This window comes from Balaenoptera borealis (assembly GCF_965194805.1).
Source record: "Balaenoptera borealis genome assembly, chromosome: 6".
Taxonomy (NCBI): domain Eukaryota; kingdom Metazoa; phylum Chordata; class Mammalia; order Artiodactyla; family Balaenopteridae; genus Balaenoptera; species Balaenoptera borealis.
The window spans coordinates 58,411,432-58,435,728 of NC_138863.1; the positions used below are offsets into that span (position 1 = coordinate 58,411,432).

General features: G+C 35.4%; 1 protein-coding gene across 4 annotated transcripts in view; it reads left to right on the plus strand.

Moving 5' to 3' along the window:
• The window catches only part of CHN1 (chimerin 1), a 202,322-nt gene that overhangs the window by 70,073 nt on the left and 107,952 nt on the right, over positions 1 to 24,297 (plus strand). For 2 of the 4 annotated variants that reach the window (XM_082397737.1, XM_082397739.1), the window contains 2 exons: positions 4,063 to 4,094; positions 6,411 to 6,524. The exons of 1 other annotated variant lie outside the window; for it this stretch is intronic. In XM_082397737.1, the coding sequence (XP_082253863.1) occupies positions 4,063 to 4,094; positions 6,411 to 6,524 (146 nt within the window). The remainder of the gene's footprint in view (positions 1 to 4,062; positions 4,095 to 6,410; positions 6,525 to 24,297) is intronic. One more of the 4 variants, XM_082397738.1, reaches the window with a different exon arrangement.

Genomic DNA, 24,297 nt, shown 5'->3' on the forward strand with positions numbered 1-24,297 from the left:
CACCTTTACAAGGGGAAATTAAATCTGTGCCCTACTTTTAGGCAGAAACGGGGAGGGCAGATTGCTCCTCCTGTGTTTCCTCTTTCTTAATTGCCTTCAGCTCAAAATAATCCTTATGCTAAAGTGGCATATTGTGGGGTGGCATATTCTGATCCCCTTCACTATCTAGATATGAGAAAAAAAGAATTATTTTAAGTTTGAGTTTTATTTGACATTTCCGTTATAAAAATGCAGAAAAGGTATAATTGGTGTGTGAATTTTATTTTGGACTTACTGCTTATTGTAACAGTACTGTATTAATCAACAGTGTTTACTTAATTTCTTTTAATTCAAGATTCTTTTGGGTAAAGGAAAATAATTATTCAGCAATACAAGGCCAAAATCAATTATGCCATGAAAATGATTACTTAGGTAATCAATGGAAACATATTGTGGACTAACGCAGGACTATCAAATAAATAATCAGTATTTGTCTTGGGTTGTAACACTGTTACTGAACCAAACTTGGGTCCACTCACCCACATAGCAAAGCCAACTTATTGACACTGGGTTGTGGTGAAGAGAAGTACAACGTTTATTGCATGGCTAAGCAAATAGAATGGGCACCTCATGATCAAAAGAACTGAACTCGCTGATGGCTTTCAGTGAAGGGATTTTAAAGGCAGCATTTTGGGCGAGTGCTGCAGGGTGCATGTCTTTCTTCTGATTGGCTGGTGGTGAGGTCATGGGGTGGTGTTTCAAGAATTTTAATCATCAACCCTCTGGTTCCAGCCAGTCTAGGGTCTACGTGCTTGTGGTCAGCACATAGTCACCATCCTCCAACTGTGTATGGGTCTTAGTTCCTGCAGAACAAGTCAAAAATATATGTCAGATTGTTGTGTATGTCCTTTGAGGAGGAACTAGGACTCTATTGCTGAACTATGTTTGTTGACTGCTTTTCCTTTGTTTCTGCATTTCTTCACATCCCTAATTAGTAACTGCTTGAGTCTGTTCCTTGGAACTCAGGAAAGGGCCTGGGAGACTGAAACCTTTTTCTACAAACAAGAATTGGGGGTTATGGAGAGGCTTTTGTACCTGGGAGGGCCCTGCTCAGTTTCAACACCATTGGGCTGCCACACCACTTGGGGCCACCACCAGCCCCTCAGCCTTCACTACTTGTCCAGGATTTTCATCAATGAGTAGAGTGTATTCAAGAACTTTCCTCTTTTTACCTCAGTCGCATACGCCTGATAAAGTATTTTACCTTCAACCACCTGCAAAGATCTCATGATTTGACAGAAAGGCCATGATCTCCTCTTCTCAAAATGTTGGGGGCCCCCATTCTAATGTGTCTGAGACTCCACTGTTAGGTTGTACGGAAGTTAATCCTGATATCTGTTTTTTTAAAGGTGACGTTCTTCATTAAAAAATTTTTTTTACAAACACTACTGAAGTCCCTTTTTTGCTTTTTCCTTGGGCCCCTCAGTTCAGTTACCTCCCAGCTTCCTATAGGTACCATTTGAATTTGGTATATATTTTTCCAGATATCTCTCTATGCTATAAATATATATTATTGCATGTGCATGTGCTTTTCCTAAGTGGTGTCATACTGTATTACTTATTTTATAGCTTATAACTATACTATTCAATAGTTTGTCTTGATGACCTCTTCATGTTAGTTCCTGTAGTTCTACATCATTCCTTAAAACCATGCATGTTATTTATACTATAGAGTAGTTTAGTTATTCCTCTATTGGTGTATATTTACTTCCATTTTTAAAATGACTGTGAACAATGCTTCAGTGAACATTCTTATATATGTTTACATGTGTACATGTGCGAGTGTTCCTCTATAGTAAATACTGAGGGTTTGCACATTTTTAGTTTGAATAGACACTGCAAAATTGTTCTTCTGGATAACATTTCATCATATAATACTGTAGAGCCGTAAATTAATTATTTAAGACCTAAACACTGAATTTTTTTCTCAAAAGAAAAAGTTTGCTTTCAAACAAAAGTAGATGCATGACCCTACTCTAATAAGCTCTGGACCTAAAAATAGAATAGCCATCCTCTGTAGCTATAGGGACCAACTGGTATATTTTTAGTACACTGAGTTTTATGAGCAGAAAAATTATGCAACAAGACCAAATCAGGTGGAATTTACTTTGAGAATATAAATAACCTGACTACAATCTCAGCAGACAACAGAAGATTCCTGAAGGGTAAAGTATTTTTTAAATATAATGTTCAGGAAGAGGTAAAATCGTGTCTCTCCTACAGAAATGAAGATGAACATGTGTTAAAAATGTATTTTCTCACCACAACAAGAGATAAGCCCGTGAGCTGCAACGAAGACTTGACGCAGCCGCCCCTGCCATAAAAATGTATTTTCTCATGTGATATGAGGAAACCAGGTAGATGTTAATAATCAGTTCAAAGGGAAAAGTCAAAATAGCATATACTTATAGGGATTCAAGGAATGGTGAGATGAATTGTAGTTAAAGACAAAACCTGTTTTTCCCCTGAGAAGGGGTAGGGAAGAAGTCAGTTAAACCACTACCACACAGGAAAAGTGTGTGTGTGTGTGTGTGTGTGTGTGTGTGTGTGTGTGTGTGTGTGTACGTGTATCAGTTACCTACATCTTATAGAGTTCCAAAATAGCTCAAAGACAATGATCTGGGCTACATAAGCCAGCAGTGTATGCTATATATCATGCAGTTCACTGAAATACAAAATTTATTTATCCAAGACGAATAAATATCTCAAGTTTGCTGAAACAGTACCAGACCTTGATGACCCGTGGTTAGGTAACCTAGACTTGGTAGTCAGGCTCTGTGTAGAGGTGAAGGGAAGACAGTCACTGAAAGGATAGACTTTGAGTTTAGCTTTGGGAACTGCCATATTTAACTAATTCAGATGAGTCAGTGTCAAATAGACAAAGGGTTTGGGTCCTTCTTGCTATTCCTGAGTAAGAATCCCAGTTTTACCTTAGGCTCTACCAAGAAACCTTGAACAAGTTCTCTAACCTCTCTGATTCTCAGTTTTCTTCATCAATAAAATGAGAATGATAATACTATCTTAATGAGGATGCAGTAGAATAATTCATCTCATTGTGAGGATTAAATGATCTCCAAATGTAGTTATAGCACAAAGCACAAACTCAATAAATGTAGTCCATGGTGTCACCCAGGTACCTCCTCGGGAAAGCTTATTCCATTCCTGTCAGGACCCAGTTTAAATGTCGTCTCAGAGAGATCTTTCCTGACTATTCAACTTAAATACCTCGTTATTCCTCACTTTTCTGTTACTCATTCTTATTTTCATTACAGCACTTATCACTACTTCCTATTTTCTTGTTTGTTTTATTTCTGTAAACTTATTTATTGTCTGTCTCTCATCATTAGAAAGTCTCAAAAGAGTAATGACTATTTTTGTCATATTACAGGTAGGACAATGCTTATCACTTATTTGCCACTAAATAAATGTTTCTTGAATGAACAGGGCAAATATTTTAAGTCTACCCTAGTAAAAATTCCTTAGAATCTATTCTCCTGGACCTTTCTTTAGGTACAATGAGCACACCAACCATGAAAAGCTAGGGGAGATAAACTGTGGTGAGGGAAGAGCTGATGGGAGAACAGAAGGGCAAGATTATATGGAGATGTTAACAGAATGGAGAATATGGTGTAACAGGAAGGGAGAGGATGGGAGAGAAAGCCACAATCTGTTCTGACACAATCGTGGCATTAAGTTTTTGGATGTTTCATTTTACCTTTTGGATAAAGTGATGTAAGTATTTTTTCAGATGCATAAAATCCTAGAAATGAAAGATAATTTAGTTTGACTCTTTTTACATGCACAGTGTTTTATAGATAAGAAAAAGGTCTGAGAGATGAAGTGACCAGTCCAAATGGCACAGTCAATCTGCTGACAGGACTGGGACCCCAGACTCTGATTTTTCTAATCTTATTCTAATTCTTTTTCTTAATATATGTTTTAGTTTGTCACATATCCAGAATGTTGAGTTATGTTCTGAACATTTCCATTTTCACAAATATCCTTTTTTCTCTTTCCCAATAGGTAGAAAATAGACCAAAGTATTACGGAAGAGAGTAAGTATGGATTATCAGAAAACATTTTGTAGATTGGAATATATAAGAGAGACAGGTAAATGGATGCTTTTAGTAAAAAAATAAAAGCAGGAGGAAGGAGGTATTCGAGTTTGAATGAGTTAAATTATTTTTCTGATTGTAAATGTAATTGTAGTTGGTGAAAATATAGAAAATAAAGATAAGTGTAGAGAAGAAAATAGCATGGGAAAATATGTACAGGATAATGTTAAAATAAAGATGCAAGCCATATATGTAAATAAATAATGCTAGATATATGTATATGAGGAAAAGTATATATTTGATTGTATGTGTTTATTAAGCATATAGATACATATACATACATGTATGCATGTAGTAAGGTGTGGGTGGTTTATTCTACATTTATACTTTTATTTTCCAAATTTTCTGTAAGTAAATTCATGCTACCCAGAAATAACTAATGTTAACAGTTTGAAGTATTACCTTCTGAAGATCTATTTTCTTAATGGTTTTTACAAAATTGAGTTATTATACATATACTTTTTGTAGCCTGATTTTTCCATTTAATATTAATAATGAGCATTTTTCTATTTTATGAAAAATGTAATAATTTTTAAAGTCCTTAATTCTTCTGATTATTAAAAAAAATAGAAATATAACCCTTCGAGGAAAAGAATAAAAATCACCTATAATCCCATCATTCCCCAAATAAAATCATTTGTTTTTCATGGCTGAAGATCATATCAGATAAACAATAATATATATAACAAATATTTTTAAATTATCTAAAATTCTGTTTAAGTTTTCAGGACTCTTATGAGTAGAACCTAGGTACTTAGGAGTTGAGGGGAGCCACTGGTGTTCTTTATGGTTATACCATAATTTAGTCATTTCTCTGCTTTTGGCATATAGGTTGACTTTAAACGATAGTATTAAAAGTAACACCGTAAGAAATATCTTAGTGCATTAATCTTTTTCTGGGGCGGAAATTTTGGGTCAGCTGGTATGAATAGTTTTAAGAGTCTTTAAATACCACCATCAAGTTTTATTCCAAAATTTGTTTCCTTGAATGAGATTTTCTTCTGGATTAATTGGGTTTTTAAAAACAAGGAGATATTAAATTTTACTAACTTTATTAGTTGGTGTCATGTAAACTTAAAATAATATACCAATATGCTGATCTAATATATGTGTTATTACCACAGATAGGTTACTATCTTCTTACTCCTACAGAATCAGAGTGGACCTGGTTCTGAAAGATTGAGGAATTTAAGGAGATAAGAAATTCTAGGAGCCCATTGTTAAACCTCCTTGTTCTAATTGTCATGATTTGAGCGTGTGTACTACAAACCGCTTTAAGACTTAAAATGAGAAAGACCGAACCTTTCCCATGAGAAAAATTTCAAAAAGTTGCCACAAGAACCCTCGTAAAGTTCTTAAATTATTAAGGTGCCATTTCAGGGCCTTTTCAAAATATCATTCCAAATTCAAGGGACTGTTGGCTTTATTGTACCTTTAAAAGCTACGGTCTCATGTGAGCAGTTGTTCAATTCAGTTTTCTTTGAGTTAATGAAAGGACATAATATATGTGTAAGTTCTTTATAAACTGTACATCACCATACGAATATAAGGTGGTTTTATATTTTTAATATTAATCATTAGTTACCACTGATGTTTTTTAATTTTTCAGTGTTTTATGTCAGAATGTTATAGGTGAATCTATTGTGTTTGTATAAGGAGTGTGTTATTTTTGTTTCTCTTCTTCCTCCTTTTTTCTCTGTTAATCAAAAATAGGGTTTTAGCAGGGAGTGAAAGCAAGTATTACAGTTGTTTGCTTTTGGCTTGAGTATGCAGTGATGCAGATTATGCACATTATTGGGCAATCATGCCAATTAAGGGCAACCCAGGGTACCTGGAAAATTGCCAACTTAAACTCTGAGCCAAAATTTTTGGAGCAATGCCACTGGTGTGAAGAAAGGAAGTGGGACACATTGCTGAGTATTTTTTAGCATGTCCATATGGTCAGGCAGCTACATAAGAAGGGAATTGTCCTCTTGAGAGAGGTGGTTGTTCTTCCGTAGATGGATGTGAATTTTGATTCCGTGATTGTTAAATGGATTGGAGAGCTGCTTCAGTGCTGTTCTTGTCACCACAGAGAAGCTGGCCCCGGGCCAGGCCCAGAGAAACACAAGCATAGTTAAACCCAACTGCTCCCCTTCAATTTTATGGCACTACTTTGTCTAGAAAACAACAAGAGAAGGTGGGAGGTTTTGCTTTATCTTGTTTTATTGAAAAAGGTGGAAAGCATGCAGTTTCTGAATTGACTTTGTTTCTTAGGTTTCATGGCATGATCTCCCGAGAAGCGGCAGACCAGCTCTTGAGTGTAGCTGAGGGGAGCTACCTCATTCGGGAGAGCCAGCGTCAGCCAGGAACCTACACTTTGGCTTTAAGGTTGGTCATGGACCTGTAATTATAACTGTGCCTCATTTAAAACCCTCTTAATAGAGGGCTTTAAATTTTAAAAGCATCCAGCATGTAATTGAATTGGTTCTTGTTTTCTTGGGACCTAATTACCATTTTAATAGCTTTGAGACTCTTAAAAAGTTCCTCATGAATGGTAGACTCAGTAATTAAGAACTGAAAAACTTTTAAGGCATTTTTATTGTAGCTGCTTTCTTCTATTTCATCTTACCCATTCCCTCCCATCTGTCCTGCTGTATCAGCTCCCATCTATTTCTTGAATAAGGAAAGGAACTAAAGAGAAAAGACCTTTGTAACTCGTAAAATTAAAGCCAATGTCATTTCTCTTGGGTTGGCTTTTGGTTCAAGCAGCTTTCCTTGGGAACTCCTGGCTCTTTCCTATCTACTGAACTTTGCCTAGCATTTTGGCTGTTCTTAGCTTTACAGCACAGTGGCCAGAAACAAGTATTTCCATTAACCCTGCAATAATAACAGAAGAATAATACAATAGCACGCTTATCCATTGGGCTAACCTCCTGCCAGGATTCTAACCTCATTTAATCTTCACAACAGGTCTAGGATGTGTGTACAATTTCTATCTCCACTTTACAGATAAGGAAACAGAGGACCTAGAGGTTGAGTAACTTGGCCAAGGTTATACATTTAGTAATTCGTGTAGCTGGTATTTGAACCCAGACGATTTGGCTTCAGAGTCTATGCTCTTAATCACTCTACACTGCTGCCTCTCTAGAGGCTTGGAATGATTATTCGTTGTCTTTGTTCATTCCTTCATTTGTTCATTCATGCATTCGTTTATGCATTGTTTGGAAAAGATTTAAAAGTAGAAACTTTGAAGAAAGAGGTCAAAGAAATAACATTTCTTTTGGTAGCCACAGAGAGAGAAGAGAAAGGTAATATTATTGCTTAGGACTCTGATATGACCACGTCCAACTCCTTCTCCAATCACTTATGCCTAGGTGAGTGAGCAGGGACTGTTCTTACTCCCATCCACCAGATTTATTATTAATCTTTCTGGCAAAAGAATGGTATAATTCAGTATTTCTTCATGCTGAATTCTGAATCAATGGCATACTTGGACAATAGAGCTTGTTAACAGGAGTTGATGGAAATCTGCTTTTATGGAAAATTATGAAGCGTAAATCCCCCTTCAATTACTTAATTATGTTGCTTTTTCAGGTTTAAATTTCGGTATATAGGGAAAAAATCTGGGCTGAGAATTTAAATACCTATTCATTTTGCCACTAAGTGAGCTAGACGACTAATTTGGAGCAAATCACAGGTATTCTTAAAGCCGGCTGCTTCATCTTTCTATTCCTAACATTTTATAATTCTAGGATTCTACAATACCACATGTCCAAATAGATGGTCATCTGAGTGTCTGGGGTAGATAAGCCTTGATGTACAAGCTAGTGGGCCAAAATAAGCAAGAAGGAGGTGGGGTGAAAGGAAAGAAAGCAATCTGTATACTCTCTTCCTTTTCCCTTTGTTGCTGTCTCCCCACCTTCTTCTGTTATCACTGGAATTTTAACTCAGTTTCGCTTCAATGCAAAGTTCAGGTACTTTCTATTATACTACATCGCCTCATAATGTGGTTATCATGCTGGTTTTTACTGAATAACACCAGCAAACGCCCTAGGGCCAAGGATTCAATGTGGAGAAAAGTAGCACCCAGATCTTCCAAACTCTTCCTCATTCCCACCCTCTCACCCTCTCTCGTGCTACTCATGACTTTATAATCACTCACTGCCCACTTTGGCTCAGGAAATCCTAGAATTGGATTGAGGAATAGAGCAACATGGAATTGAGGAGAGTGCTTTTAATGTATAGGTCTGGGGTAACATGCAGCTTTCCTTTTGTTTTTGAAAATCATCATAAAGTTTTTACATGGAAAAGAAATAGTGAGTAAAAGGGCTTGTAGTGGAGGTAGGGAATTTGTGAGTATGCATCGTGAGTAATTTACATGCTGAAATATGATTTTCTTTGTTTTGAACTAGATGAATGGCAGGGAAGTGTTAAACAGAATGTGAAATAGAAGTTGTATTGATATATCTATTAATCTTATCTGATATTCCCCATTTCAACTAATGATTCTCCCAGTTAACATCAGTCTGTTTTTTAACAGAATGCATGATCCACTGAGGTAGGGAGGCAGTTTGAATTTACAGCCATCAGTGTTTATTATGCGTTTACTGTGTTAAACAAAGGCCCTAAAATTAGGAATAAGTCCTTGATTTCAAGTTGTTCATAGTCTCCTCAACCTCACAATATGTCCGAAACTGAACTCATCAGTTTTCCTCCCAAATATGCTGTAACACCTGTATCCCTTTAATAGCTGGTGACACTGTTATTTAGCCAGTTCACAAGACCGAAAGCAAGAAATCATTTTTCTTTTCTCTTAGTTCTGTTTTAAGATGTTTGTAGGCCTGGCCTTATTCATTTAGAGGCCTCCATCTTACACCATATCAAACACTATATCCCATATCAAATATATATATTTTGCTGTTAACTTCATTTTTTAAAATATAAATTGCTTTTGAAATTAACTTTAGATTTCCTTTTATGTTTTGGAGCCACACCTTTTTGTTCATATTTTATACCTTTTCATAGACTCTGGAAAGCCCAAGGTACTGTACCTATATTATCTAATGGTTAAAAGAACTTTTTCTTCTTGCTCATCTCACACAGCCAAGCCCAACAATCTTTTATTTCTTAAGTAATTTTCAAAATTTCCCCTTCTTTTCAATCAAGCCACCTCCTGGATTAGTTTCATGAGGAATTTACCTGTATCTAGCCTTATCCCCTCTAACGTATCTTCCATGGTATCATGAGTGATCAATCTTAAAATCTGATGCAGTGATCAGCAAAGTCGTAATGTTGAGTAGGACACAAGGTTTCAAAGGCCACACCTCCCTGTGTCACTGGCATCTCCCCCATACCTGGGGGAGCCTAACCTTTACTGATGATCTTTGTGTATAATGTGAGGTATCAGTTCGGCAAGGATGTACTGTATGTGTGTTGTCACAGTATCAGTTTTTTGCAGTCAGCAAGGAGATTTTCATTGCATGGCATGGAAGCTCGTCTGTAGTTGACATCTCACTTTCTTCTTCACCATCATCTTCTCTTACACACCATCTCAGCCTGAATTTCTGGCCAGGCTTGTCCTGCTTTTCTGCCTTGCCCATGTGGGCCCCTTGGTTCAGAAAAAATGATTGTCGCTCAAAGTCTTTTATACAATGAAACACTAGACAGACATCCACATAGTTGGAGTGTGCAGTTGAAGATAAGATGCTCTCGCAGGCGCTGGATTATACCTCATGAAGCATGAAGTGTTTCCTATGACTTCGGGATTTTCTGTATGTTGATTTTGACAACATTTGTATTAGTTATAGTTTAATGAGGTATCATGGCATGTATTAGCTGCAAGTAACCTAAAATAATTTAAGAAGTTTTGTAGAAAACATTTTTCTTTGTATGATTTTCATAGTTTTAGAACTAATTCTTTTAAAAAAAATTTTTATGTTGTTCTATAATTTTTCTCACTAGAAGGAAAAATTGTTCAGTGTTGTACATATGGAGTGACAAGTGAAAAAGATAAGACTGTGCATGTTTTGTATTATCCTTTTTATTAAATGTCAAATGTATACAAAAGAATAGTTATAAGAAATATAAAATTATTAAATATCATGATACTATAACTGTAGGTTTATTCATCATAAATTATTTCCTGACTTTTCCAAATTGTTTTTCCTCTGAGCTTCTCACTTCCTGACTTTCATGTCTCTGAACTTCAATTTGGACATTTTCTATTGACCTGTCTTCCAGTCCACCAGTCCTTTATTCTGCTCTTTTTGATCAGCTGTAAATCCATTCATTGAGTTCCTAATTTCGTATACTGTGTTATTTAGTTCCAAAATTTCCATTTACTTTTTTTTTTTTTTTAAGATTCTAATCCTCTGATGAAATGGTTTCCTGCATTTTCTCCATCTTTTCCTATATATTCTTGAACTATAACCTATCAAAACAGTTGTTCACTATAAGTAACTGTTAGAATTACGTAAGCACCCCATGAATTCTTGGAAATAGTGAAATAAGAAGGTGAAAAGACTAGTGGAGAGCTAGTGTAAGTGATCATGTGAAATGACCTTTTAAATATTTGTATCTGTTTTCTCATTGCCACCACTGTACCTGATAAGAATCTGGTTCTTATCAGATACAAATCTGGTTTTCTTTTCCTGTTTTAAAAGAAGGAAGAAGGTTGGAGTGAGGAGGGAAAATGGATACCAGTTACAGAGTATAGCACAGGTAACTGCATCATCAAAAACAACAGCACATCATCCCAAAATATTTACTTTGTAACTGTGAAAATAGGAATTTTCTTCACATGGTAGAAACCATAACAAAATCAAATAAAAGAGAGCCTGTTATAAAAGAGAAACCATACAGATTGCAAACATCAATAAGAAATAATATTACATATGATTTAGGAGCTTTTATTGAGCTTTTGAATTCTGCCAGATATTATCCAATGGGTCAAAAAGGAAGATATTTAAGCTGCCTCTTAAAGGTAGAATATAGGTTTGCCAGGTAGAAGGATAGGATGTGATTATAAAAAAACGAGCATTTTGGCAAGAAGAAAAAGCCAAGGAAGGAATATATAGAACAGCATGGAACATCTGGTGTATGGCAGGCTGCTAGGACTCGGGGGTGCAGGAAGTTTTAGCAGTAAGTATGCCAGGAAAGGCTGGTATTTCATGCTTAAGAATTTGAACTTTATCTGTAGGAAATGGGAGTCACTGAAGACTTTCAATAGAAGAGAGTAATGGTTGAACATTTGTAATTTTAAAAGATCATTGTGGGAGCAATAAGAATAAATAAGTGGATAGGGTGATGGGAATTAAGTTTTACCAGAATTATTTGATAATTAATTTAGTAAGTAGTTTTCCTTGGGCAATGGAAAAGTGATCTTTAAAAGAGATTCTAGATACCTTACAGATTTTAAAGGGTTCCCTTTGAGGAGAAATGCTAACTCCAAATTTGGCAACTCTAGGGACATTTCTGTTGAGTCTGACTCATTTTAGCTTCTCTAAACTTGGAGAAGAGCAAGATGACACACGTGTAAGAGTCTTGATAATCTCCAAGTCCTGTGTCTAGATATTCCAGAACAGATTTTGGAAATATTCCAGAGAATGTTTCATACCCACAGTGCTTGGCACTTCCTGTTGATTTTATGCTGACCATAAGGATAAGAATTATTTTGAAAAATTTTAGGTACTGGAAAACAAATGAGAATTAAAAAACTGAGAAAGCGTGATGTTTGGACATATATTTTCTTTAAACAATATTTCTTATTTGATAAGTTCTGAAGTATACCCTATGTTAATCTACAAAATAAAATTCACTATACAGGACAGTATGTAGAGTATCATACTATTTAATATATGTGTGTGTGTTTGTGTGTGTCTGTGTATGTATAGGGTATATATGTAAGTAGACAGCTGTCTAAAAGAATAATTGCCAGTGTTCATAATGTTGTCTCTGAGTTTGAACTTAAAGGTGATTTTTACTTCTCTGTACCTTTCTGAGTTGCCTTAATTTTTTTTTTCACAATGCCATGTGTATCATTTTTACAGTCAGACAAAAAAAATCAATAGGGTTATTTTCATTTTGGGAAAAATTGAAGACACTAGCTGCAACCTTGGGTCAAAGTGAAAGACAGTACCTCCTAAATCTTTGAAGATATGACTCCAAGTGAAATGCGTCACCTTATTTAAATCATTTATCAGAAGGAGAGGGACAGCCTTGGGGGCAATAGAAAGGGAAGTCACAGAGGTGTGTTCTAGAGTCCAGGGTCTGTGGGAGAGGGGAGTCTTGACCAACATTGGCAGTGCTATCTCTAGTATAGAGATGCTCATAAAGGAACTGTGTGAGTCTCCCTGCCACTAACCATAATCAGTTGGGTTTCTTTGATGCAGTATTTCTCAGAGCCTGTGAGCATTTTTAATAGAACTATGCTGCATTTCCCAAACTCATTTGATTATGAGACCCTCTTTTTGTGGAATCTCTCTGTGAAACACTCTTTGAGAAATAGTCTATTAAAAATTCAATTCACTCAGTTCCTCTTGCTCTGGACTCCATGTTCACCAAGTAACTTTCTTTTCTTTTTTTTTTTTTGAGGGTCCTTTTAAACTATTTTAAAAATTGAAGTATAGTTAATTTACAGTGTTGTGTTAGTTTCAGGTGGACAGCAAAGTGAGTCAGTGTTATATATATACATATATATATATTCTTTTTCAGATTCTTTTCCATTATAAATTATTACATGATATTGAATATAGTTCCCTGTGCAATACAGTAGATCCTTGTTTATCTGCTTTATATATAGTAGTGCGTATATGTTACTCCCAAACTCCTAATTTGTCTCCCCCCACAGCCCCCACTATCCCCTTTGGTGACCATAAGTTTGTTTCTATGTCTGTGAGTCTATTTTTGTTTTGTAAATAATTTCATTTGTATCATTTTTTTAGATTCCACATGTAAGTGATATCATATTAGTCTTTCTCTGTCTGACTTACTTCAAATCTATCCTGTTCTATTATCTATATGTCTGTTTTTGTGCCAGTACCATACTGTTTCAATTACTGTAGCTTTGTAGTATAGTCTGAAGTCAGGGAACGTGATTCCTACAGCTCCATTCTTCTTTCTCAAGATTGCTTTGGCTATATGGGGTCTTTTGTGTTTCTGTACAAATTTAAAAATTTTTTGTTCTAGTTCTGTGAAAAATGCCATTGGTAGTTTGATAGGGATTGTATTTAATCTGTAGATTGCCTTGGGTAGTATGGTCATTTTAACAATGCTGATTCTTCTAATCCAAGAACATGGTATACCTTTCCATCTGTTTGTGTCATTTTTAATTTCTTTCATTGTATCTTACAGTTTTCAGAGTACAGGTCTTTTGCTTCCTTAGCTAGGTTTATTCCTAGGTATTTTATTCTTTTTGATACAGTGGTAAATGGGATTGTTTCCTTAATTTCTCTTCCTTATATTTTGTCATTAGTGTATAGATACAGGATTTCTGTATATTAATTTTGTGTCCAGCAACTTTACTGAATTCATTGATGAGCTCTAGTAGTTTTCTGGTAGCATCTTCAGGATTTTCTGTGTATAGCATCATGTCATCTGTGAACAGTGACAGTTTTTACTTCTTCTTTTCCAATTTGGATTCCTTTTATATCTTTTTCCTCTCTGATTACTGTGGCTAGGACTTCCAAAACTATGTTGAATATAAATGACCAGAGTGGGCCTCCTTATCTTGTTCCTGATCTTAGAGGAAATGCTTTCAGCTTTTCACCATTGACTATGATGTTAGCTGTGGGTTTGTCATATATGGCCTTTATTATGTTGAGGTATGTTTCCTGTGTGCCCACTTTCTGAAGAGTTTTGTTTTTTTTTAATCATAAATGGATGTTGAATTTTATCAAAAGCTTTTTCTAATCTTTTGAGATGAGCATATGGTTTTTATTCTTCAATTTGTTAATGTGGTGTATCACATTGATTGATTTGTGGATATTGAAGAATCTTTGCATCCCTGGGATAAATCTCACTTGATCATGATGTATGATCCTTTTAATGTACTGTTGAAGTTGGTTTGCTAGTATTTTGTTGAGGATTTTTACATCTGTAGTCATCAGTGATGTTGACCTGTAATTTTCTCTCTTTGTGGTATCCTTGCCTGGTTTTGGTATCGGTGATGGTGGCCTCATAGAATGTAACTTTCTGATTAATGGCTTGTGATGTGGTTCATCTACAGGGAGAAAAAACTTAAAAGGTATAGGCTGACTCTTAAGAGCCTTTGAGTTATTTCTCACTTTCAGTTAATAAATTAGAATTAAATGTTGGGAGTAAAGGGGAGAAAAGAAGGATAAAAATTTACCAGGTTTCTTCTGTTTGGTAAGTCAGATAGACACCCTCCCCATTTTTTTTCTTTTTTTTTCAGACCCCTTTTTGATAAATGAACCTAAAAGACTTCTTGTTAAAGTGTTCAATTGATAGAGGAAAAAAATTTTAAGACCTAGTTATCTCACCAGTTCTTTTTCTTCCTGTTTTCTGATTTTTTCCCCTGTACCAAAAAAGGTTTACCTCCTATCCTAAGAGTGTTCTGAAACATGTACTTATGGCAACCAAGCACTATTTCTATGTATTAACAAAAATGCAGCCTTTTTCTTTTTTTCTAACTTTATTCCCAAGCTTGGCTTTTGCATGTGCTGTATCTTAGTCTTTTTTTTTAAACTTTTCCCTTCTTTTAATTATAAATAACATACCAATTCACCCATTTAAAGTGTGCAAATCAGTGGTTTTTAGTGCATTCACAAAGTTATGCGACATAGTCAATTTTAGAACATTTAATCACCCTAAAAAGAAACTCCATACCCATTTACAGTCATTTCCCATTTCTCCCAACCCTCCCAGCCTCAGGTAACCATTAACCTACTTTTTTATCTCTGTAGATTTATACATCCTGGATGTTTCATAAAAGTGGAATTGTGTATAATATGTGTTCTTTTGTGAGTGGCTTCTTTCCCTTAGCATATTTCCAAGGTTCATCCATGTTGTTGCACATATCACTACTTTATTTCTTTTTTTAATAAATAATATTTGAATACTGTTCCAGTATTTGGATATATATCATATTTTGCTTATCCATTCATCAGTTGATGGACGTTTGAGTTGTTTCCACTTTTTGGCTATTATGAATAATGCTACTATGAATAATGCTGTGTACAAGGCTTTGTGTGTACATATGTTTTTATTTCTCGTGGGTATATACCTAGGAGTGAAATTGCTGGATCATATTGTAACTCTGTGTTTAACATTTTGAGGAACTGCCAAATTTTTTTCCAAAGTGGTTTTACCATTTTATAATCCCACCAGCAATGTGTGAGGGTTCTAACTTCTCCATTCCTTGCCAATACCTGTTATCATGTCTTTGATTTAAACAGTGGATGTGACATCCTAGTGGATGTGAAGTGGTATCTCATTGTGGTTTTGATTTGCACTTTACTCTCGAATGGTACTTCATTTTTCAGATTTTATGCACAGCATGGTTTTTATTAACTGATGTTCTTTCTTTTCAAACTTCAGTTCCCTCTCAAAAAGTATGCATCTATAGCAATGGGTTTAAAGCAGAAGGTAGAGAAATCAAAAAAGCGGATTTCAAGATATTTTTGGGTTTTGCATTTTTAAGGCACAGCATAAGGCAGATTCCACCGAGCAGTTCTTTTAGGGTGGAATTGAGTTTCAAGTATATTTTCTGGCTAATCAACAGGAACTTTGATATAGGAGATAAAATTCCAACTCTCTGGCTGTCTACTCTGAAAGAGAAACTGGAATCTGACTTGTATATCTACTTTAAGGTGCAGTAGGAGACATACCAGGTTCTTTTAATGTAAGGTCTGTTTCTTGGTAACCAGAGACAGCTCCAGAATGTGTTGATAATGTGCCTCCTTTCCTATGAACGAGTTGCGTACCCACGTATTTTATTAATGGGCCTACTGGTTTTATACATATGATAATAGTTAATGTTTTCTGAATATTTACTGTGTCATGCACTGTGATAAATACCTTATGTGAATTATCTTTCAGTATTTTCTAATGCTTTTTCATGTTGTGGCACCCGTTGAAAATTATGCTTTTACGTGGCACACTGAGAGTAAATGCAGGGGGCTGACTGTGGCCAAATGTGGCCAGCGCCAGGACTTGAGCTGCATCAGACCGTCCCGGCCTCTGAAAGGGCTGACAGATTTGATATCGTGTAGCCTCTAACCTCTGTTCCTGACAAACAGGTTGGAAAACTCAGTTTTATCTACAAAATAAGCCCATGGAGTAGATACTGTATTTTCTGCGTTTTACAAGAAAACTGAGGCTTAACTTGCTCAAGAACAAAAAGCTAAGAAACAGAAAATATAACCTGTTAAAAACAACATCCAAAATAATAATAAAACATGTAGCACTATGTAAGTTGAAAAGGGGTGTGGCACAAGAGTAAACCCTTAGCTGTTTTTTTTTTTTTAATATAGGTTATTCGAGTTCCTCCTCTTTTCTTTTTTTTTTTTTTTTTTTTAAATTTTATTTATTTATTTATTTATGGCTGTGTTGGGTCTTCGTTTCTGTGTGAGGGCTTTCTCCAGTTGTGGCAAGCGGGGGCCACTCTTCATCATGGTGCACGGGCCTCTCACTATTGCGGCCTCTCTTGTTGCGGAGCACCAGCTCCAGACGCGCTGGCTCAGTAGTTGTGGCTCACGGGCCTTGTTGCTCCGCGGCATGTGGGATCTTCCCAGACCAGGGCTCGAACCCGTGTCCCCTGCATTGGCAGGCAGATTCTCAACAACTGCACCACCAGGGAAGCCCAAACCCTTAGCTTTTAAGTCAATGAGTTTTCAATAAAGATTTTTAAGTTATCAGTACAGTACCATTTTTATAAAGCAGATAAACCTTTGTTTAAAGCCTTTAAGGATGAGATTTACTCCAGCTAATTCTCAAGGGTTAACTTTCCACCCCTCTCCCCCCCAAAAGAGAAAAGCCAAATTAAGTATATGTAAAGTTTAATTATTTAAGCTAAAATTACATTATAAAATCATTTGGTGATCATATGTGCTTATAAAAATAATTTTGTAGTGAGTTTGGACAACTTTTCAGAGAAAAACAGCAATAATTATCTGTAAAAATAATAGTATACTTGCATCCATGTCATTTATCACATCTCTATTATGACTATGAAAACAAAACATGGCTGTTGTAAAAAAATATTTTTTTCAAATAAGAGAATTGTATATAATGATAAATTACATTACTTTCCCTCCACATACTTCTAGTTCCACTCCATAGAGGTAAGGTCATTCACAATTATTTGTCTATCCTTCCAGAAATTGGTCGTGCATAAAATATACATATATTTTTATGGCATGTATGTACATTGTATTTTATTATATGTGACAGTTATTTGGTAGTGGCTAACCATAGCAGCAAAGATCATCTCTAGTCTTTCCAGAAGTTTTGCCCTGTTGTCTGCCTGGCTGTATAGTTATGTAATAAAAGCCATCAATACCTTGTTTATTTAGTCTTAGCTGATGGTTGGTAGTTTAAGAACATGTTGAGCTATATTCTGTGAGTTTAGCTTCAGTTTCTATGATAGGGGTTGATGATTGGTAGTAGAATGGGCAACAAGATGATAAAATGGGCTCCTTTCTATTATGTAAATGCATTTGTGATTAAATTTATTGTGGCTTTGAGTTTAGAATGCTGGTAAGATTCTATTAAGGAAGGAATTCCTGAGAGAATGTTACTTAATCTTTACAACTCTGAGATTTAGTATGAAGAAACTATTGCTACTGTATTAGAAAATGATAAAATGCCATGAAGTAGGAAATGTAATTTGCTAATGATTGAAAAAAAAATTTCTAATTGAATCTCAGATCATTAGGTTGACTTTTAAAGTGAACCCAGCCAAAGAATTCCTGGGTAAAGTCATTGGTACAGGGGCTTTCACATTTTTAAAATATGTACGTTAGTTGAAAGCTTTTTTCATGTTTAGGAAGAAGGATCAAAAGGAACTGGGGAAGGATTATGCTGCTGGTAGGCGTTGACGTGTAATGTACTATGTGTTCTCTTGATCTGGTAGCTCATGATAGGTTTAGTTGGTTACCATGGTTTCATTTCATTTCCTGCAAGCCTCTTTGTTGTGCTATTTGGAATAAGTGGAAAATAGTGTTCCGCAGAATAATTTTTCAAAAATGCTTTTCTGCTTCTCTTAGTTAAGCTTATGAATCACTTTTGGGGAAATTTTCTGAATATAAGAGTAGGTGATAAAACACATAACAACCATAGAATTTAGTAGTCCTGCAATGTCAGAAAATTAAAATTGATAAAAACAATAGCATGATTTACTTTAAACTGCAATACCATGTTGTCAGTGCCATAAGCTTTAAAAAAATATTGGTGTAATAATTCTTATCAAGGACCCTCTGGTCAAGTATGCTTTAATCAAACAAATTCTAGAAAGTAATTGATATGGCACAGTAGGGAACGGGTAGTTTAATGTAAAGCATCCCTTACTTGAAAAAAATAGATGTATTCCTAAAAATGGGTTGCAAATTGAACCGTATTGTAAATCCACAAGAGTACATAGCTGTTTAAAGAGATTAGTTTTTCCTAACATATATATATAATACGGAAAACAATATTTGGGAAAAAACAGTAGAAAAGCAGAAAGAAAAGCAAAAAATCACCTCTAATCCCACTAGTCAGAGATAATCACTGTTAAAATTGAAGTGTATGAAATTCTAGTACTTTCCTGGGTTGAATAGAAATGGTTTCATACCAGGTACACTACTTTATGGCATATGTTTTCTATTAGCTGTATATCATGAACATTTTCCATGTCAATAAATATGTCAGAAGTTTGTTATTTGAATTAATTCTTCATAAGGTCTGGTTTCACCTCCTGATTTTTTAAAACTCTGGTTTTCACTAGTTATATTTGTTTATTTAAATTTAGGTCCATCATAAACTTTTGTTTTTTATTAACATGTGTGCTACAGAAAATATGTAAAATGCAGAAAAGTAGGAAAAGAAAAATATTACCTATAGTCTCACTGCCCCCAAAATAAATAACATTTTTGGCATTTTAAAAAAAGTATTTTGTTATTGTTTTGTTTCTAAAAAAATTGTAATGATACTCTTCTGGGTACTGAAGATGCAAGGATGAACAGGACAGTCAAGATCCCTGGCCTTAAGGAGTCTGTCTGTCAGATGGTGAGAGGGTTAGACTTTAACGAAATTGTCCCACAAATATAGAATTAAAATTGAGGTGAGCACTGTGGAGGGAAAGCACAGGTGCTGTCACTGTGTAAAGGAGAATCTGATCTAAATACAAGGAATCACAGTCAAGGAAGGTTATTCTGAAAAAATAGAGTCTGATTTGGAAACTGAAGGATGTCTGAGAGTGAAACTGAGGGTTTTGTTTGTCCTTTTTTCTCTAGTTGCTTTAGGTGTAAGGATAGGTTGGTTGGTTGAGGTTTTTTCTTGTTTCTTGAGGTAAGATTGTATTGCTATAAACTTCCCTCTTAGAACTGCTTTTGCTGCATCCCGTAGGTTTTGGATTGTCGCGTTTTCATTGTCATTTATCTTTAGATATTTTTTGATTTCTTCAGTGATCCATTGATTGTTTAGTAACATATTGTTTAGCCTCCATGTGTTTGTGTTTTTTACAGTTTTTTTCCTGTAATTGATCTCTAATTTCATAGCGTTGTGGTCCGAAAAGGTGCTTGATATGATTTCAGTTTTCTTAAATTTACCAAGGCTTGATTTGTGACCCAAGATGTGATCTATCCTGGAGAATGTTCAGTGTGCACTTGAGAAGAAAGTGTATTCTGCTGTTTTCAGGTGGAATGTCCTGTAAATATCAATTAAGTCCATCTGGCCTAATATGTCATTTGAGGCTTGTGTTCCCTTATTAATTTTCTATCTGGAAAATCCATTGGTGTAAGTGGGGTGTTAAAGTCCCCCACTATTATTGTGTTACTGTTGATTTCCTAAAAATAGAGCTACCATATGACCCAGTAGTCCCACTCCTAGGCATATGTATATCTGGAGAAAACCGAAATTTGAAAGGATGCATGCACCCCCATCTTCATTGCAGCACTATTTATGATAGTCAGGACATGGAAGCAACCTAAATGTCCATCGACAGAGGAATGGATAAGAAGATGTGGTACATGTATACAATGGAATATTACTCAGCCATAAAAAGGAATGAAATAGTGCCATTTGCAGCGATGTGGATGGACCTAGAGATTGTCATACAGAGTGAAGTAAGTCATAAAGAGAAAAACAAATGTCATATAATATCACTTTTATGTGGAATCTAGAAAAATAGTACAGATGAACTTATTTGCAAAGCATAAATAGAGTCACAGATGTAGAGAACAAACTTAAGGTTACCAAAGGGGGAAGAGGGGTAGTGGGACGAATTGGAAGATTAGGATTGACATATATACACTACTATGTATAAAATAGATAACTAATGAGAACCTACTGTATAGCACATGGAACTCTACTCAGTGATCTGTGGGGACCTAAATGGGAAGGAAATCTAAAAAAAGAGTGGATGTATGTATACATATAACTGATTCACTTTGCTGTACAGCAGAAACTAACACAACACTGTAAAGCAACTATATGCCAATAAAAATTAATAATAAGAAGAAAAAAGAAACTGAGGGAAGAGAGGGAGAGTGAGGGAGAGTGAGGGAGAGAGCAACCCAGGCAGAAGGACCAGCATGTGCAAGGGCTCTAATGCTGAAGCAGCCTCGTGCAAAACTGAAAGAAGCTGAAAGAAGAATGTAGCTGGGGGGCAGAGTGAGCTGGAGAATGAAGGGATGAGGCTATACCGTCTGCCTCCTGTGGGCCATGTTAAGGATTTTGCTCTTGAGGGAACCATGGCCAAGTTTTAAGCTGGGTTGTGATTTAACCCAAGTTTGAATTTCTTTTTGGTTTTAGTAGGAAAAACAGCAGAAGGAGAGCAATAGTGAACACACAAGGAAGTTACTTGTTAGATTTTCTCTTAGTGACCTGTTAGGTCCATTGCCCTATAAATTCCTTACATATTATGTATGCAACCATTTATCATATTTACTGTGCATGGCTTCTCTTTTTTGTTGGTTTTAACATAAAAATATTTTAATTTTATTTGGTTACATTTTCAGTGAATCTTTTTCTAATGATTTATTCCATTCTTCTTTAGCCTGGAAAACACCACCTCCACAAGAGATTTGATAGTTAAATTGGTTCTCTTTTAGATTTTATGATGTATTTTATACATTTAACTTTTTAATCCCCCCACTAATTTATTGTGATGTCAAATGAGGTAAATATTTCCCCAACTGTATTATCTGGGATACTTTCTTTCAGATATTGATTGGTTTCACAGAAGTAAGGTAAAATGAATTTTGGAATTGGTACATACTATATCCTGTTCTGGAGACTTGTTAAAAGACTCTGAGAGTCTTACAGTAAAACAAGACAAACACACATACACACATAAAAAATAATAATTTGTTCCACTTTCTATAAGTATTTCCCTAAGTTTCTGGCAATAAATAGTACTTACTAATACCTCTCATACCATAAGAGATAATTCCAAGTAGATTTATCTGCTAATTGCTAACCAGTGGTTCAAATTCTAAGTAGTCCTTTCTTTCCCAATTGTTAGGGATTATTCTTAACATCACACTGCTATTAGCTATCCTGTGAACTTTGCCAAGCTTCTCAAAATTGAAGTTATATTTATTTTTCCCTTCTTTAAACCTTAGTTAAAAAGACATGGTTAGTCATGTAGATCAGGTGTTGGAAAACTTTTCTGTGAAAGATCCAGTAGTAAATATTAAAGGCTTTGCAGGCCAATTGGGCATATTATGTTATATAGGTACTTATACAGCTATTTTAAATGTAACCATTGAAAAATATAAAATCCATTTTTAGCTTATTGGCCTTACAAAAACAGTGGCCTGGATTTGGCCGGTGAGCTATGGTTTGCCAACCCCTGATGTAGGGCACTGTCTGTGTTCCTGCTGCTACATTTGGCAAATCTTTGACCTTATGAATTCTAGAGTTGATGTACATACTGGGTCATAGCCACAGGGAAAAGAAGATATTTACAGGACGTTTTTACAACTTCATTTTGCTTTTGTTGTCCAAATATAATTCCTATTATTTTTATCAGTGATTTTTAAACTTATCTATACCATGATGGCTCTTTCTAATTTGTATTTGCCATGTCTGTCCTCTCCTGAGCGCCCTTACCTTTTCAGTTTCCAAAACTTTTGCTGCTATTTTTTATTCTTGTTTTATTAAAAAAGATTCTACTGGCTTAAATGCACATTTAAAAGGAAATGAGGAAAGTGGCAACGTAGTGTGGGAGCCTTGGAGGCAACGGAGCCTGTCCCACTGGCAGACTAAGGAGTTTAAAACTCTGGATTTTTCTGGGAATTTTCCAAGCAAGTCCAGTCACCATCAAACTTAAATTCTACTGTTGATTTTCACTATACCATTATAACAGACAAACAAAAGCATCTTTTGGGGTGGTAATATCTAGGTAATGGAAAATAAATTAGAGCCTTTCTGTTTGTACATTTTTTAGCTCTCTTGTTTTGTTACTGTCATAGAATTCTTAGGGTAGCTGGTGGCAACTGGTGGCAGAAAGTTGTTCATAGTATTACTTAAAAAATTTTTTTTATATTATACTCAGTCAGAAGGACATGACCTCATAAAGGAAAATTCCCAAGTAACAGAAACAAAAGTGGACTATCTTTTGTGGTAAGGAATAAGAATTGGGATTAGGTTTGACTAAAAGTAACTGAGTAAGTGTCAGTTCCTAACACAAAATAGATTTTTAATTTTCTCCCACATTCGAAAAATCTGGAGGTATTTCAAGGCCAGTGTGGCCCTCCACAAGATGGTAGATCCAGACTGGTCCCATCTTGTTGTTTTCCTGTGTGTGACTTCTGAGTTTATCTCAGGTGACTGCTGGAGTGCCAGACTATGTCCACATTCCAGCTAAGAAGAGACAGGAGGGGTGACGACCCCTATCACTTTCACTTAGTTTTCATAGGCTACTCCTAACAGCAAGGCATGGTAAGCTGAGAAACTTAGTCTTCAGTTTGGGAGCCATATTCACACCAGAAAATCAGGGTGGTTTTTTTTTTGTGGAGGAAGAAGAGGGGAATGGATATTGGGAGACTATCAACAGTCTCTGATGCAAAAGTAAATGACAGGTTTCTTTCAGACTTTGTCTTATTTAGAGGCAGGTCATTCATTTTGGGAAATGCTAAAAGCTGGTTGTTCTTTCCTTTTTTTCCCTTTTTCCCCACATACCGCTTTTTGTTGGTAGTCCCAGGAGAGAACAGACTGTGATCAGTTCAGAGGAGCCTAGTCTTTCTAGGGTTGTCAGAGATACCTTGTTTAGCAAGCTTTCCAGTTCCATTGTAATTATTTTTGGGTTTTTTTTAATCATTATGTGTTTCTTTGTTTCCAAAATAGCATACATAATATGTAGCTCAACTGATCACATCATAGGTTGATGAAACTTCATATTGATCTTATAAACTAGGAAGAGGAGGAATACTTTTTATTCTGTGCAGCTGAATTTTGGAGTGTTTTAACTTTTAAAAATTATCCTGACAATAGCACTAATGTATCTTAGAAATGTTTGAAAAAATACGTTTATGTATATCTGTATTTATATCTCTCATAACACACACTGCCCCCCCCACATACAGACACACACACAGATTTCTTTGAAGATAATTTTGTCATGATCCTAAGGCAAATATCGCTCTTTTGTCATTTATGCTGCCAGCTGCTCAAGGATAGACTTCTGCCCTGTCAAAATATAAAAGAATGAATGCATTTTCTCTCAGATTATAATGTACAAAATAATAGAAATGCAGTACGTATACAGAGTGATTCAGATTTTGCTTGTTTTGGGAAAAATCATCTTTCCATTCTCTAAATTTCAGTGGATTTCACAAAGTGGAACATCCATTTTGAATAAAAAGCATGAGGTCCCAAATAATTAACCAACTTTTTTCTAGTCAGGTTTTGCCAGAACAAACAGATTTCAGAATATCCCAATTTTAGAATTTGTCAGAATATATCAATAGAAAATGGAAAAAACAACTCTTCTCTTTCC